This window comes from Bactrocera dorsalis, chromosome 4, assembly GCF_023373825.1.
Source record: "Bactrocera dorsalis isolate Fly_Bdor chromosome 4, ASM2337382v1, whole genome shotgun sequence".
Lineage (NCBI taxonomy): Eukaryota > Metazoa > Arthropoda > Insecta > Diptera > Tephritidae > Bactrocera > Bactrocera dorsalis.
In genome coordinates, this window is record NC_064306.1 from 15,920 (window position 1) to 34,456 (window position 18,537).

Here is an 18,537-nt window from a genome sequence, read left to right on the forward strand (position 1 = left end):
CTATCGATATTTATAGGTGTTGAAAATTTCCCAAAAACATGCAATCGAGTATGTGTCGCAAAGTAGAATGCATTGTACATCTGTATCTGTCTACTATGATAGATAAGTAGATACATATATATTTGTTCTCATGCTTGCAGCTTTTTATAAAAAGACCTGAATTTGCAGTTCATGCAAATTCATACAAATAAAATAAGTTTTTAATATGTAAAGAAAATCTAAGGTAATCAATTTTGGTAGATTTATGTATCGGCAGATATAAAAATGTTTAAGGACAGACTACCGAACATGGAACTTAGTTTGCGTTTTGGCATGTGTATGGATTATACCAAGTGTTGACATACTAAAGCAACTTTTTTAAATAACAGTGGAAGAATGGCATAACTCCTGATGCATAGTTTTGCTTGACTATACAATTCGACCACTAAACGCGGATAATGCACGCGCTCATACATCCGTTGCCATGGATGCTGATGATTTAAAATATTGCTAGATATATAGCTGGGCCCTCATTGATGTTGTTTAATTACGTCATCAGTATTTCAAATGAGGACGTACTGATTGTTTTACACGCGTATAAAAAGAGGAAACTTATAATGTAATAAATCGCGAAACTTAGAAAAAAGTATTAACAATTGGCACAGATTTAGTTAAATAATTAATACTATCATTTTTTATATTTATTGATCGATTATTGTATTGTTGTTTTGTGATAAAAAGATGTAAGCCTTACCCTCGGTCTAGGAATGGCTTTTAATGGTTTTTTAGAGCCCATCTTTTTCATAGCATTATAGTACTTTTTCTGATCTTCTGTCATGAACATTTCTAATGATCCACCTGCTTTTTTCTTTTGCTCGTTAAAATTATCAATAATAACACCAATGAACAGATTGAGAGTGAAAAATGATCCAAATATAATGAAGAATACGAAATATAAATACATGTAGATATTGGTTTCACGGATTGGTTGCTTGCCCACCTATTGGACGTTAATGGTTATAATCATTTAATCCAGTGTATTTAGGTTGGAATTGGTGGTGGTGTTGATATATTTTTATTTGTGTTGATAAATGTATTAATTATTATTTTTTGTTATTGGTGTTTGATTAATTTCATTTGCGTTGTAGGTGTAGTTCGGACGTGCAATTATGACGGGAAAACAGTGTAACGTAATTTGTTGTATTTATAGGGTTGTTTATTTTTGTATGTGTAAACGGGAAAGAAAAAAGAAAAGTTTTTACGTTAGTATTATGTATATACTGTTCAGAAGTGGTCAATAAGTCGATGCATATATATGTATGTCTATGTATATAAATATAATTATTTATTGAACCGGAACAGTTTTGAATTACCTCGCGTGAATCAATTGCATCATTCATGATTGGTATCCAGCCTTTAAACGTGGCCACTTGGAAAAGGCACAGATACGCATTACCTACATGATCAAAATTCATAGCTGAATTTACCCATGTGTAATTTTCACTCTCGCAGGCGTTGCGGTTTGGTATAATTTCATGACTTAGCTTAGTACCATTTTGATCTTCGCACTGAGAAGTCGAGCAGTAATTAGCAATGATAATAAATAGAAATAATTAATGTAAACATTTTATAATAAAGAAAACGTAAATTATGTACAGTATGACATTTTTATATAAGCTCATTTGTATTTTAATTTTAATTTTTTATTCAAATACATATTAAAATGAATTTCAAAATAGACTCTTACGGAAAGAGTTCACGTTTAATTCATATATGTATGTATTACAGCATTTCAAAATACCTATTTCATGAATAAATTTAAATAAAATATATAAAGGACATTTCACAGTGAATTAACTTTAATATTTTTAGCTACTTATGGCTATAAAGCTAACTGTTTACAATATTTATTCTACAAGTATATAGTAAAGTAGTTATCAGGTTAATGTAAATAAAATATCTATATTTTTTGTATGCATTTATGGAATATATTATTACTAGTTATTGCCAAAGTTAGTTTTTCATTAAATTATAAAAAGCCTTCTGTACCATGTCACGTATGTATATATATGTCTTATTTTTGTAGAGACATTTAAATACTATCATTATGTGTTAAGTTTGAATGGGAAAAAATGCTAAGGTTAATTAAATTTTGACATTACGTACTATTAACGTTGAGTGTTATCTAAACGGTTTTCATTTGGTGGGGTTAATATCCCTTCAAATTTGTAGAAAATCTGGATATTTTAATACCACGTTAAGTAATATTGCCTTCTATATGTGTCTGTTTACCACAATAAAGAAAATCTATACCGAATGGAGTGTGAAAAAATGTGTTAGAAATTAACGCGGCAATAAGAAACACGCCTCACGGTTCTTTCCTTACTTGAAATATCCAACTATTTACGAAAAATAGATATAAAGATACGCTCTAAATTAGTTCACTTTTTCATTGGTACAAATATTTCTGATCAAATATTCTGATCGATTTTGGTTTTAGCATTATTGGTTACTGATCATACATTAGGCTTTGATAAAGCACTTATAAAAGCCATATTTTTTATGTTGTTGTAAATCAACTGAGTGGATATACTTGTATTACCACTAAGGCGATTTAATAAAACATGTGTATGGCAATTTTTAATAACAATTTTTTGCTGTTGTTTTTGTTTTTTTTTTATTAGATTCCAACGTACCTTAAAATATTTTCCAGCAAAAAGCTGTACACCCATTATGGCAAAAATTAGCCAAAATATTAGACACACCAATAGCACATTAAAGATGGACGGTATAGCTTGAACCAATGCATTCACGACGACCTGTGGGTTCGAAATGATGGCAGCAACAAAGCCAGTTATGTTTTCGTCGATGATCGCATTTGAATAAAGTGATGTTAGCAATAAAAACAATGAGATGTCAACAAATTTTTCAGCGCACAACATATAAGAGAAAATTTAGTTTGATGATTGTATCCAATCGTCAAATTTTGATATAAAAATATAGAGTGCAAATGGAAGTTTGGTTTTAAAATTGTTATGAGAAAACACGATAGGAGAATAAATTTAAACAAATTTTTTAATTAGAGTTAGTTTTATAAACAATAAATAGTATGTGAGTAATTATTTAAAAGCAACTATGACAATAGTATTGATTTTGAATGCGTTTACTGTAACAATATGCATTACTTATTGGAATCAATGATTATTGTTCATATAAACTGAATCCAGTTAGGTGCAGCAACATAATAAACACAAATGTATATAGTAATGATAAAAATATCTACATGCTCACAATTTGACATAGTAAAATTTTATTTGAAAAAGCAAAAATTAGACACACATATTTATTTACCTCAAGCAAGAAGGACAGTTAATCAACAAAAAAAAGCTTTTATCAAATTATAAATAACTACTATCCACAATTAATTTGTTTCAATTAATAATGTAAGTAGAAAAAATCAAATTGCAAAATAAAATTACTATACTGATCTGTAAAGAATTCAATAACGATATATAATATAATAATATAAGTTTAACAAATACAATTTCAATGCATAATACTGCAGATTTACAACAAACAATCATGAAAATATGAAATAAATAAAAAAACTGAAGGAAGAAAAAAACAATTTATTAAATAATGGGTTGTTAAAGTTACATGTATGTGTTGCTCGTGTTTCAAACAATATCTTTTGTATTGAAACGTGCATACTTTCTCTCTAAGGCTTTAAAACACCCTTAAAAATATGTAGTATATATGTATGGTGCATATTATGAATATGCTGATTTCACACGTGCACGCGCACGGGTGTTCTGATTTTATGTATGTGAGGTAAAAGAATTAATATAATTTCTTGACTTGGAATGTGCAGCAATATATTTTATATAAGTATTTGTTTCAAATGTGAATTTTTACATTGTATTTGAATTAGATGAAGTGTGAAAATTGTTAATAAATTAAGGGAAAAGTATATTCAACAAACATTGTTCTCGAACAAATCACTACTTATCTAGTACTTTACTATAAATTGATAACTAAAATCATACCAATCAAACAATTAGTAGAATAGTTAATTGATTATATAATGAATAATTCAACTAACGTTTATGATGCATTTTTTGTTTTGAATGAAATTTGACATATTATGATGCATTTTGGTTTTCACTGCTGTTAAACGAATATAACGATTGCATTAACGAGAGAATATGTTTATGAAAGTACGTACCCTCATGCCCTGCATTCGGGACATGGCACGTAGTGGTCTCAGTGCTCTTAACGTTCGCATAGTCTTGAAGGCTTGAATACCACCAGCTCCAGCAAGTGAAGCAACGAAGTTGATAAGCGACACCTAGTACCGGTTTTTCGAAAGTCATTATAAACAAATATTCTATTCAATACAAGTAACGGAAGTTGTATGTGTTTTAAAGGGATTATTTTTTCTAGTTTTCATTATAAATTCTGTGGCTTGTGACATTGTGATTTTCGTATATATTGATAATCTGAAGAGGGGTTACTCTTCTTATTGGCTTAGTGTTTTTGAATTTGGTATTTATCGAACTGTCATTTCAAACGTCAACTGAATTTGAAAAGTTATTGTTTCATAAAACAATACCAAATAAAATGAAATAAAGTGAACAGAACAATATAAAACGGAAGGGAACTGCAAAAAATAAATATAAATACAATAGAGATGTCACAAAATTTAACTCTTTTTAGAATCCATCAATAAACACTTATTATGCCTAAGAAATATGTTTAAAATAAAATAATTCTTACGTATGTATGTTTCTTATACCTATGACTTTTTAATTTTCTATGTTGTTTCATATTCACAAGACGAACATCAAGTCATGTGAAAAAAGTATGGGAATTGTGTTTTATATAATTATAGACCATGTAAAAACTATTCATGATATAACTCCTCAACACTCCTGTCAAATCAAAAACGCTGCGAATTTCCTATTAAAATCAGCGATTTCCGTGATGCCTTTGTGCTTAGTCTGTATCATATTAGATGTAAGTTCATACTTAATTGGATATACTTACACATATAATTTTGTAATATCTTTGGGTTTTATAATTATATTTGCCTAACGGTTTCAGAAAGCTCATATTTTAATTCCAGCTGTTGTATCGATTATTTTACAGAAACTGTTGTTAAGCTCCACAATGGCCAAACACAAATAACTAACTTTTAAGACGTGTTGCTATGGGAGAGGTTATAGAAGTAGTAATTCCTGTTGTGACTACTTTTTTATTTACATGTTTAGGTAAGAGTAGAAAATCTATTTCGACACAAGAACTAATATGTTTCCGAGGTTTTCAAAGGAAGCACAAGTATAAAGAATCTGTGCACGTTTATGCAAATATGTACAAATGAAATTATATTGCATTTGTCTATTGTGGAGCACCGAGCGGAGCGGTGTAGGGAACTAGGTTGGCTTGCCGAAATTCTGACAAATTATTGCTCTAACTTTGCTGCCAGACTCAATGGAGAAGTGATTTAGTACATATATTATATTAATATAAGAATTGTCGATGGAATAAGTCACAAAAGAAGCCAAGACCAAGCGATTCTGAGAGTAAAGTAACTTCGTATTTTATAAAAATGTTATTTTAAGTAAAACACTGCCACCACTGCGTAGGCAAAGAAGTGTTTGTGCTTCTGAAAATATTTACATATATTATATAAAAATCTAATCGATTACACATGGGAATTAAATATTAAATACACCTGTTTTCATGGTTAAATTTATACATCTCGTACAAAGATACTTCGCTTATAGGGAGAAAGTGAAATAAAAGGTTCGAAAGTTTCTATGACTTTTGAATTATAATACAGTGGATTTGATTTACTTAAAAGTAGTTTAGTTTGCATGATGTCTTTGCTTCGGTTATGGTTAATGTAGTAGCAAACAATGATAAATGAAGCAAGGAATAAATAGACGATGCTAATTTGGGCAATCACTTCTATTAATCGATATATTGCATAATGCGTTTACAATATGAGCTTTACATTTTATTTAAATATATCCGTCAGTGGTTTTACTTTATTACAACTAGTAGCTATCTTGCATCTATAGGTATATATAACAAACCACATACTTCAAGAGAACTTTCGTTTTGGCATAGAATAAATGATATGTAAAAATTAGGAACACTAAGGCATCTCGGGAACTATGATATATCTAAATCTATCGTTTCATCTAAGTCTATTATATTTGATAACTTATCTAATTCTATATCTATTTCATATTTGATAACAGTGCGAAAATGTTTTCTTTTAAGTGGTATCCAGAGACAAGCAGAAGTGACTATCTATGTGAATCAGTATGCTTTTAACAGGGGATCGCGCCAAATGGCATACACTCTTATTGTCTAAATTCAACTAAAACGCGCTAAAAGGATTTCCTTCTTTATTCTAAGCTAATACATATGGATATAATTTAAGCAAATTAGATAGTAGGCATTTAATACATAACTGTACACAAAATTATAATGCATTTTTTTCTAATTACAATAATTTCATAAATATTGTATGAACGTGTTTTACCTTTTTTATTTTCATGTTTCACACTCAAAGTTATATAACAACATCAAAAAATAAAAGTTAATTTAAAATGTGTGAAGTATAATAGTTAAGTTAGCTAACAATATAACTGAAAATATTAAATTACGTCTTGAGCACGTTATGTGATTGGAAACAGGAAAGTATGAATTTCGACTCTGGTCGAATATTTAACACAAACATATACAACAAAAGCCCAGATACTATACAATTGACGTGATAGTGACACAGAGCATTTACAGGTACAATACAATTAGTATAAAGTTATTCTAGTCCATTCTTTACAAAAGATAATTATTTGTAGCTATTGTTTGAGAATACAATATTTTGAGAAAAACTTCTCACAAATTAGTTTCAATTTTTCTTGCAAAGAAAATTGTATGTACAAAACATAAGTTTCTCTAAACTGTGGCAACAATAACAAAAATAATTTCCCGATCTTCTTTTGGAAATATGTCCATATTTATGTGAGTAATATGGAACCCTTCATATTTATATATCAAAAACTATATGCCAGGGAATGAAGAAAATACACAAATAGATACATACATATGTACTCCCTACATTTCGGACATATATGTATATTGCATTATAGCTGATGTATTCGCTGATGTGCAACAAATGCACATCAGGTATATAAATAGTTGCTCATTATCTTTGATTAACACATGTACGATTAATTATTGAATAAAGGCTATTTTAGTTTTCCAGTTTTGATTTGTGGCTGGAACTACTTGTAACGTCCAACAACTAGATAAATATGTATGTCTCAGAATTAAAGTTACAACCACGGGAATATTCTGTTTTAAATTGAGTAAAGTGTTAAATCATTTACGCAGTTGCGAATATTGGTTAAACATATTTAACTTGTACGTAAAATATGGTAACATTCGTAGTTTTATTAATGTATGGTTATTACACAACAACATAAATACATAAGTTTTGAAGAATAGCATGTAAGTTAGTTTAAGTTAGAGTTGAACACGTAGAAGAAACTGTTGCATCACAACACTCAATTAGGCGTAGTACGAAAGCACTATTTGGAATGCTTATTCAGCAACTACTTACTTTCATACCCTCCCAACGGGATACCGCACGTAGCGGTCGAAGTGCACGTAAAGTTCGCATAGAACGGAATGCCGGGACATCGTCGGCTCCGGACCAAACCGCGGCCAAATTGATGAGGGAAAGCTAATATACCGCGCATTTTAACAATGCATCAGACAGGTGAAAGTGAAGGAAGAAGCACATTTAATTTACTCTTAACATATCGTTAAATATAAATCAAAAACGGAATTTCCTTATACTATTATCTATTTACACATTTTTTAAACGATGGTCTATTGGGATTTTAATTAATTCAGGAGTTTAAATAATGTTATACAAAAATTGTAATGCTAAAAAACTTCAACAGAAATAAATATGGATTCAAAAGAAACTATTGTAAAAGCACAACTAACATAAGAAATTTTAAATGAATTAAATTATTTTTATACTTGTAAATATTATGTTAACTTTCTGTTCGTGTATTCAGTATAGAAATATTTGTCCGTCATTGAAAAAACAGTTTTCAGTAACAGTTTTTCTGTATTTTGGTAGGCAAATGTATATTTGTTTCGCACGTACTCATTTCTCTTGTAAGTATTTATATGTGATATACATATATTTGAGACCAAATATTTAAAATTGTTTGAAAAAATTATCGGATAACGGGTTTACTTACCATAACGATGACGAAATCAAGCCAACACCATGCGTTTGTGAAGTAAACCTTGAAGCCAAGAGCTAACCATTTGATTAACATTTCTAAGAAAAATATAACCGTAAAAATTCTGTCCATATAATAAAGTATATCCTGCAGTATGGGTCTTTGCGGAAGGTGGACATCCTCTAAAGCCTGAATGAAATAAATTTATTCAATAAATTGAAAAATAGAGATAGACACATACACAATGTACCATAATGTGTACAATGTAAAATTTATACAAAACTACAAAATACCATCAATAAATTTGTATATACATGAGTGTATTGACTAGATTAAATAATTAATATACATAAATTAATTGAATTTGAAGTAAACTTACCAAAGCTAAGCTACTCATCAAAATCATAGTGATAACAGCTGTTTCAAAATATTTATTTTCAATTAATTGAAACGTTTTCAGTCGTAAATTGCCCCATCCTTGCCAAAAAGGCGAGTCCTCATCACCAGCTAATATTGGAAACTTTTTGTAGTATGAATCAGGACAGCAGTCTGCTGGGTACTCGTCCAATATATCTGTTTCATTTGCTTGTATTATAATATCTCCGTCAAGTGGACCTTCTTCACATTCTCCATCTTCGTCAAGTTCTTCATCAAGACCAAGGTCTTCTTTGCTGGCATCTCGTTTTTCTTCACCTTCCATAGTTTCTGCACTACCTTTGTGGCTTTCATCTTTGAATGGTCTATTTTTATGGCTACCATATGAGTTAATGCTGGCAGTGTCGTCGTCCTGTAGGGACAAACCTCTATGGTTTAGCTCATGTTCCAGTCTATTATCTTGGTGGTTAATTGAGTTGCCAATCATCTGCATGAAATCGAACAAAATGATACATATATTATTGTACTATGTGGCATATTACCGTTGCGTTATTCAGATATTTGGACTTCTTTGTCTTGTTGTTTTTCATATCGCCATGTATAGTGAATTCCATACCATCACCAATTGCTACCTCTAACTGGTTTTGTTCTTTGATCCCTTTCTTGATAATACCATCGGCTATAATTTCATCCTGACCAAGCTCCAATTCGTTATCTCCATGTTCTGTAGATATACAACGACATACCCCTTTGCCTTCGCATCCATTCAGAATTTTCAATCGTTCAATTTAAGTAAATCAATTTTAATTCAAATTTGTGTAAAAATGTTGGCATGCCATTAAGCGATCGATCAGCGATATATGAACAGTGAGATGCGAATCATAGATTGCAGTATTGTGATGTTACATACATACATATTAATGTATGTATATTCAATTGATTAACGAAATGTGAATATAGACAACACATTTTAATTTTGCGTTTGGATAGCATTTCATTTTATGATGATGAGGCGCGAAAGATCGAATTATTTCATTTTCAATTGCATTTATATGTCCAGAGAAAAAAAAGATTTAATAAATTTTGAATACTATGTCAATGATTGATCTATATTAGTATATAACTTATTAAAGCTAAAGAGTTTAAGCCCTGCAAATGTAGGAATGTAGATGTTTGTGTGCATAAGTAACGATAACTAATACTAAATGATATTCTCTATATGTATTGTATATTTGTTAATATAGCGTAAAATGTATATGCATAGATCTCATACATTTACATATGTTAATATTTAACATATATAATGTAGTACTATATAAAAAGCAACTTAAACTAATAGAATGCAAATTAAGTTTTTTGGCAACTTAAAATATATAAAATTGTATAGGCAACTTATTTTTTTACTGTTACTACAATGAGGTACAAAAAAGAGGTATGCTGTTGTGCTTTCGTATTATAATATTAAGGGAGTTTTTAAATATTGAAATTATTAAAAAAATAAAATAATTATAAGAAGGGTAAAATCCACTGTTTTACTTTCAATTTCATAAATAATTTAATAAAGTACGAGTAAATCCAGACTAACCTAAAACATTATTGCAACTAATTTTAGCCATATTGAATTTACTTTTATACATATATTCATAAACTTAAACTGTTCGGTCTTTGTTTAGAGTTCCGATCAATCGATTACACAAGGAGTATACTTTTAAATACAATCACTATTATTTTGCTAGTTATAAAAATATTCAAAGAAATGTATAGATTTTTTTTGTAAAATCTTATTTTTAGATATTTATGTTTTTTTTTTTTGAAATTAATATAATTTCATTCGAACATAAATATAAATAATCTTCGATATCATAGCAACTTTATTCACGCATTCACCCGTTATACACTACGAAAACACGATAATACAAGCTAATATTGATTTTCGACAAACAAGGGGAGCTACAGTAAAACCGCAGTTTAGTTTTTTCTGAACATTTGCAATCATTAGCTAATTTGCGTCATGAAATGTTTAAGAATTATGTGTATACATGATGAACATAATAGAGAAAATATTTATTTAAGTTATATGGCCTTTATATTCTAAAACAAAATTACTTCATTCTACGTAAGTTACCTATGTATGCAACTCTGGAGAAAATGATTATGTACGATATGTATTAAAGATAAGGGCTACCATAGTCATTTTATGCACATTTATTTATAATTGTCTAGAGTTTATACTATAGGCCTTGAATAACGTTTTAACTGTTAATTCGGATATACATTTCTTATAATTCGTCTAATCATTACTTCTGTTTACGAATACATTTCTATATAACAAGAAGTAGAAGAAAACATGTGGATAAAAACCTTCGCTCCAAATCCAACTGATCTGGTTGATCCTCTCACCTGATGGTTGATCACTAATTTGATTTGTCAACTTGTTACGAATATAATTGAAACAATTGGCAAAATTACGCTTTATCCATGCTTTGAAACGTGATATTCTGTTAAAAGCCTCAACTATTTTGTTTGTATCATTATCTGCCGTGGGCGCTGAGAGGCTAGATGAACCAAAATTAGACAAAAGCAAAGCTAAGAAAAGATTAAGCACCTGTTAAAGACATAGAAAATACATTGAAATTAAAATTACTGTTATTAACTCAATTACATTAGGTATATTTGTTTTAATAAGAAGTCACAATAGGCCTTCCTTTTATACGTACGACTAAGTTTCCAATCACGACTGTGGCCAAAAAGAACGGAATACAGGATACATCTCCAACGTACATGCAATCCCACATGGACTCGATCCACTCACCACATAATACTCGAAATACAATCATAAATGAATGCATGAAATCTGTGAAATTCCAACGAGGCAAATCACCATCTGGGAATCGATCCTGATTGTCTATGGTAAAAAAAAATTATTTGCATTGTAAAAAAATTATGTTGCAAACATCTAAAAATATGTAATTATTGTACAAATAATGAAGCTCGTAAAATGCGAAGGAAGAAATAGATTTGGTTAACATAATAAAGAGTGCAACAAGCATTTTGTAAAACTCCACATGGAATTAGGTTGGTGATTTTGTATAAATTACCTTATTTTGCTTTCAAATATAAGTAAGTATAAGTATGTGTATACACTTATGTGTAACAAAATTAAAAAAAAATGTGAGTATATGATTATATAGAAATGCAAAAAAGTATGAATCACATTGTAGGTATAAAAATATATACATATTTAAAATGAAAATGGAAATGTTTACCATTTAATGAAAAAAAAAAAACAATAAGATGAGATGAAAATCTCCACCTAACTTTTATCTACTTACCCGTATAGTTCTTTCCGAATAGTTGCATTCCCATTACGGCAAAGATGAAGATGATAATGCAAAGGACAAATGTTAAGTTACCCAATGCACCCATAGTACGACCCATAATTGAAATTAGCAAATTTAATGTAGGCCATGATTTAGCAAGTTTAAAAACTCGTAGCTGGTATTTCGAGAATATTAATTTCGATTTCACATATGGGATATATATTCAAATAGATTTGATATAAATCACAAGGCATACATTCCCAATGTGTTTTATGCGATGAATTGTGCAATTATTTGTTGTTGATGTAAAATGTGCCGAAGAGGTTTCATGATAAAATATAGCATGAATTTTATTAGTAAGCCGGGCAAAGCATCAGGAAAAATATATTGGAATAATAGAAAGATTATTAATAAATTGTTCAATTGCTTTTTTCTTAAAGTGTTGTTCTGTGATAATGGAAATACAATAAACTAACGCATACAGTATTGTATAAATGTTTTAGTTAAATTTTTAAGTTAAATACAATAATTGTCCTAAAATAATAATAAAGATTATATGTCAATGATTATCTTTTTAACATACAAACATATGCATATGTATACCATGAGGCGATGTACCTACATATGTATACTTAAGAACAGATAGTTTGTTGTGTTATTGTTTGTATAGGCACATACTAAGTGTGCATATTCACATGACTAAATTTAAATTGATAGCATTTGTGGACTATAGCGAAACATAAAAAAATTTACTGTAAGCCATTCACGATTTCGTCGAACAATGAATGTCGAATTTTTTCGCAATATCTTTATACCTTGGAGGGTACATTAAGTTGGCCACGAAGTTTTTAACACTCAGAAGGAAGGGTCGGAAAATCTATAATTTGATCGACTCATTATAGCATAGAGCTGCCATACAAACTGAGTGATCGGAATCAAGTGCTTACATAAAAAACTTTCTCATCTGACGAGATATCTCACTTTGGCATGGGTTATTGACTTGTTCAGATTCATATTACATCACATCGATGCGTGAGAGTAATCTAAACACTGGTCTGGTCACATCATGTCGAGGCAAGAGAGTCACTTAAAAACAGGCCTGACACCTTGGCTGCTTACATATGTTTATGTATATGTATATAGGTCAGCTGCCAACTAGCTATATTGTTAAGTTCGGAGTTAATTTTTATTTGCCAAGATATTATCACGAAATTTAGTACAGATTATTGTCAAAGACAAAGCAACAATCTCCAAATATATTGTTCGAATCAATATAATATATAGTATAGCTGCACTAAAAACTGAACGTACAAAAAAAAAAAAAAAAATAGAGATACCATTTTATGCTATAAGAAAGAAACCTGATTTTATAGCTTCTAAAATATATCCAAGGATTTTAGTCTAACTAATGGCTAATACTATGTATGGTAAGTTATATCTCAAATAACACATGTGTTAATGGAAATTTATGAAATTTAAACAACTACCGGAATAACAGTTTTGTAATAGATACATTTTACATAAGTATGTGCACGTATTGCTGCACTATTTGATTGTTTTCTTTCCTAAAATTTTTGGTATAACTTTTAGAAAATATTAGTATTAAAATGCGGCTTGAATAAAGCAAGTAAAATCGTTCAAGCGGGTTCTTCACTTCTTGTGTAAGCTAAAAAACGTGCTCAAGCTTAAATATTAAAGTAGTTAATAGTAGAAATGTTAATGTTTAAGACATTCTTAACTTTTTTGATTACTCTATATTTTATTACTTGAGTAAAAAGTGAAAAGAAAATAAACGTACGTTTGTACATATAACAACTGTTAGGTAAATTAGCAAAAAGTGACTTGCAATATTGTTATTAAAGAACTGCAATTTAAAATTTAACTTAAGCGATTCCTTTTTGTTTGATAATTTAGTCGCGCTCCTAATACCTGTATAGTTTTTGCCAAATAATTGCATTCCCATTACAGCAAATATGAAGATAATGATACACAGAACGAATGTTAAGTTGCCTAAGGCACCAACGGTACGGCCCATGATGGATATAAGTAAATTTAACGTTGGCCACGATTTGGCTAATTTAAAGACTCTCAACTGCAATTTATGGAATACATTATAGTTAAATGCAAAAATTAAATGAATGAGTGCATTATCATAGTTTTGTATTGTAGGGAAATTTTGTTATGTATTTTATTGTTTATAGTGTCCTAAAAAGTTTATAGTATTTAGTATACTAGAGTGCAAGTCGTAACTATGATTATGCCTCAATTCAATATTCAGTTTCTACAAGGCATTTGTAGAATATTTAAAGAGACAAAGACTTTGTACTATATTTAAACAATAATTATTTTACTACGTTTCATTCATTATCTCATATCTATTATATTTTCGTTATAATATTAGATTATTTTAGCTATATATATGTATGTAATATACTAGATATTGATCTAAGGGTTTTGTCAAATTTAGCAAATATTTATAAATAACTATTTATATAATTATATGAAATTTATATATATATATAAAGATATATATGTACTTGTTTTCAACATATATATTTAACAATAATTCTTACCAAGCGAAAAGATCTCAAAACAGAAAGACCTTGAACTCCTTCCAGACCAAGTTCAAGAAGGGAAAGTGCCACAATAATAAAATCGAATATATTCCAGCCTTCTTGAAAGTAATATTTCGGGCTCATAGCCATCAGTTTCATAGTGGCCTCGATTGCGAAAGTCGCAGTGAAGAACTGTAACGTAAATTAGAATTTTATCATTGCAGTCAATCGTAAGGCCAGAACTCTTTGGCTTTATGTTACTTGATTTTCAATGTAAGTAATGTCAAAAACAAAATTAAATATTATATTATTTAAACTTACATAATTGCCGCTTTTCAAAATTTTTTCCATCTCCTTATTCATATCATGGTGGTCCATTGCCATGAACATTGTGTTTACAACGATACACAATGTAATGAAAAGCTCAACGAATGGATCAAAGACGATGAGCGAAACCCATTCTTGAAATTTTAGCCATACCCAGCAACAATCCCACACACAAAAAATGTCAATTCCTCTAAGTATGGCCTCAAGAGCTTTGTCCTTGAATGTGGGACCATCTTCATCATCGTCCTCTGTTGGGAAATAGTAAACAGAGACTGAACCATAAAGTTTCAGATTAGTCAATTTTGACCAGCTTTGACTTCGTCGATTTTAGGTGTCATTTTTAGCATTTGTAATCAATTATGTATCATTTATATTTCTTTTGATCGTTGAATATTTCGATGAAGCCATCTATTAAATTGTTTCAAAATAATATTGAATAGCAAAATGTGCGTAATATAAAACGTTAAACGTTATTGCTCAGTTTAACTTTAATGTTGTCTACCATTTAAACTAATTGGAAACCCATAAAAATGGAAAAGTTTAAAAAGTCTTGGTAATATATATGTACATGTATGTATGTATAGATATAATTTAGACATGTTGTATGCAATATTCGTAAAATTAAGTCCGTTCGATTACTTCATATTGTATGAAGGCGTTAAGTTTTAATGACAGTAATTGTGAGCGACTCTTTACATACAGACATATTATATTTTTGTAATTTCCATGTTGTATTGCTCATTGACTAATTATTTGGAAAAAAACGACTTTTGAAATCATTATCAAAAATCATCTCATTAAGAAATATATAACTTTAATGACATTTTACTTTCCGCTTTTTTCTGTTACAGAACTGAAACTTATTTTTTTATTATTTTTCCAATTAATTTTAAGACGATCTTAAATACAAGAGAACTAATAAAAGCAGAAAATTTTCAAAACTAACCATTAAGATGGATAACTAAAAGTTTAAAAATATATTAATTTTTTCCTTAATGCAACAAAAAGCTTCTGTTGCTGTTGTGATAATAAACATACATATGTGATAGAAAATCTTTGTAAGTGAAAAACTAATAATTTTAATTGAGAAATTTTATATTATTGGTTGAAATTACTAGGAAAATATTATCAACTAGTTAGGTGTTCAAATAAATATAAATCTCATGCGTGGTAGAATACTTAAGCTATCGAAATTCGTAGCATAGATTTAAATAGGCTATAAAGAAATAGTACACAACTTACATCACTATCGATCATGCAGCTAGGTAACTAAACCAAACTACATCAAACTAAATCTAAACTAAAATATATAATTTTCGGAAAACGAACATTTTTATTTACCTTATATGTAAGTGTATTGTAAAAATTAAATTTGACATTTAACAAAATTAATTCTAACATTTTTTCACATTTAATTTTAAGTGTTTGCATAAAAAGTTAAAAGCAAAAAATAGTTATTGGTAAAAATATGTAACATTAAAAACCGTTTGATTTATTTCAAGTACATATGCACTATCATACTTTAATTTGTTTTCAACTACGAAAATAATGTGATTAGCTTAAAAATTTTGTGTCTCAAAATATTTAAATTGTTTTCAGCATCACCGTAGCAAGTAAAATAGACGAGTCAAAGAAGTCATATAGTTTATAGAAGGATTCCATAATGTATATTATGTATATAAAAATGTTACTTAAATAAAATATATAAATCTTAATGAATGGAAATGACAAATAGGTTGTATATTATGTTACGAGAGAATCAATATTTTATTAGAATGAAATTTATGGAAAACAATTAACTTTGTTCGTGGATTCCTTTATCTGCAATATTGTTATAATTAGTCATTATGCATACATATATTCTCTTAGACTTATATACTTCATTTTATAACAATAATGCAGAAGTTAAACGTCATATGCAAGAATGTTAAGGATAGAAAAAACGATTACCGCTTTTCTTAGAAAACATGTGTTTGTATGATGAAATCCATTACAAACATCTGGTAACAGTTGTCATTATACTAGCACTCTCGTACTTTTTGGATCATATATTCAAATCAATTGCAGTATTACCAGGTATAAGTAATTGAAACCAGTAGTAAATTAAAGGAGTTCGAAAGAAGCATGCCAAAGGCATTTCCAAAGCAATTGCAAATTATATTATATTTATTGTATGTACATTTTATTTTAGGCAGGCGATAGTGTTGGACTGAATATTAAAAGATTCCTGTCATTTGAAATTAATGTGACATTAATTATAATAGTGGAAAATAGGCAAACAATTATTTTAAGATAAATCTTCTTGATAAAAATGTATATCAATTGAATATGTATATGTACATATACATATGTTTATATATGTAAACTAATACAAGCATATGCAATTAGACAATTTATTTTAGTATAGAATATTTTGGCAGCATAAAAATAAATTTGTATACGAGTATTTGTAAATATATCTAAAATAAATTGTCCAAATAAACTGCTGTGGATATATGGTGAATATTTACATAACAGTCCAATCAGTAGAAAACAGTATAATGGAAAACGCACACGAAAACACACACATATAAACATACATACATACAACACATTATTTAAAATTTACTTCTTTATAACAAAAATGTTTTGTATTTACAATCAAATGAATTTAAGCGTAGGTATGTATGCCTTTCGAAAATAAAACAATATTATCATCAAACTATTATTTCATAAAAAAATATCAAAATAAAAAAATATCATGTTTTTGAAGTTATTGTCTTACCACCACGGTCACTAGCACGACTATGCCGACCAGCGGCTTGCTCTATGATATCATTTAAAACCATCACATCTGCAATTTGAGTTAAATATATTATTATAAGAAAAAGAAAATATATTTACATATATAATATGACCTTTCATGTCGACGACTGTTTGGTTTTGGACGGGCTCTATAAAAGGATTGTCGTGATGTTTTATCTTTCCAGTTTCATCGGTACATTCAAGGCCCATTTCCTGAAACGACGAGTGAGAGAAAAAATTCAAAGAAATTAAATAATACTTATGTACATATATACAATATATAGGGATACGCATTATTTCAATATTCATATATGTTTAATCAACATAATTACAAAGTCTCGGTGTAATTCCTTGTGATTTGTATCGACATAACTAGTGCCATTTGATGCACCCGCTGACTGGTTACGCGTATTACGGCTTCTTAGTTTACTTTCTTTAGTCATCGTGCTGACACCCATAGCCACCATACCCCCTAACAGATCGCCATGCGATGTATACGAGATTCGTGATTGATGCGAGGTATATGATGAATGTCTAGAACCTGGAATATTTTACTTCCATAAATTGAATGACAATTCAAGAAAATATTTCATAGACTATTAATTAAGGCTTGAGAAATTTTAATTTGATATAAATATATTAATATTACTAACCTAAATTGCCATAATATACCGGCACAATAATAGCGCCATTCTCTTCGGACATCGGTGTTACTGCGTTCGAATCATCAGCATATGGCAAATGCTGTTGCGCATCCTGATATGTTGACAGTACAAGGGGTTTTCGATCACTCCCAGGAATACCGAAACGACCTCGCCCATTTCGAATTGTGTACTAATAGTTAAAAATGAAATACATGCATGAATAAGTTTAATTTATTTTACCTAGGTGTTTTTCTATAATACATATTTAAATTTGTAA

General features: G+C 29.2%; 1 protein-coding gene across 50 annotated transcripts in view; it reads right to left on the reverse strand.

Annotated features, from left to right (window-relative positions):
- LOC105230344 (sodium channel protein para) overlaps positions 1–18,537 on the reverse strand; it is a 50,969-nt gene that overhangs the window by 13,901 nt on the left and 18,531 nt on the right. For 7 of the 50 annotated variants that reach the window (XM_019991813.2, XM_029552080.2, XM_049455148.1 and 4 more), the window contains 16 exons: positions 18,270–18,450; positions 17,949–18,157; positions 17,730–17,829; positions 17,597–17,665; positions 14,827–15,104; positions 14,524–14,697; positions 11,963–12,125; positions 11,348–11,535; positions 11,031–11,235; positions 9,173–9,354; positions 8,635–9,117; positions 8,271–8,444; positions 4,205–4,327; positions 2,676–2,798; positions 1,353–1,547; positions 734–979 (listed from right to left, as the gene is read on the reverse strand). In XM_019991813.2, coding sequence (XP_019847372.2) covers positions 734–979; positions 1,353–1,547; positions 2,676–2,798; positions 4,205–4,327; positions 8,271–8,444; positions 8,635–9,117; positions 9,173–9,354; positions 11,031–11,235; positions 11,348–11,535; positions 11,963–12,125; positions 14,524–14,697; positions 14,827–15,104; positions 17,597–17,665; positions 17,730–17,829; positions 17,949–18,157; positions 18,270–18,450 — 3,093 coding nt within the window. Of the gene's footprint in view, positions 1–733; positions 980–1,352; positions 1,548–2,675; positions 2,799–4,204; positions 4,328–7,615; positions 7,739–8,270; positions 8,445–8,634; positions 9,118–9,172; positions 9,385–10,991; positions 11,236–11,347; positions 11,536–11,962; positions 12,126–13,879; positions 14,043–14,523; positions 14,698–14,826; positions 15,105–17,596; positions 17,666–17,729; positions 17,830–17,948; positions 18,158–18,269; positions 18,451–18,537 lie in introns of all 50 variants that reach the window. The other 43 variants (XM_049455143.1, XM_049455138.1, XM_019991808.2 and 40 more) reach the window with 18 other exon arrangements.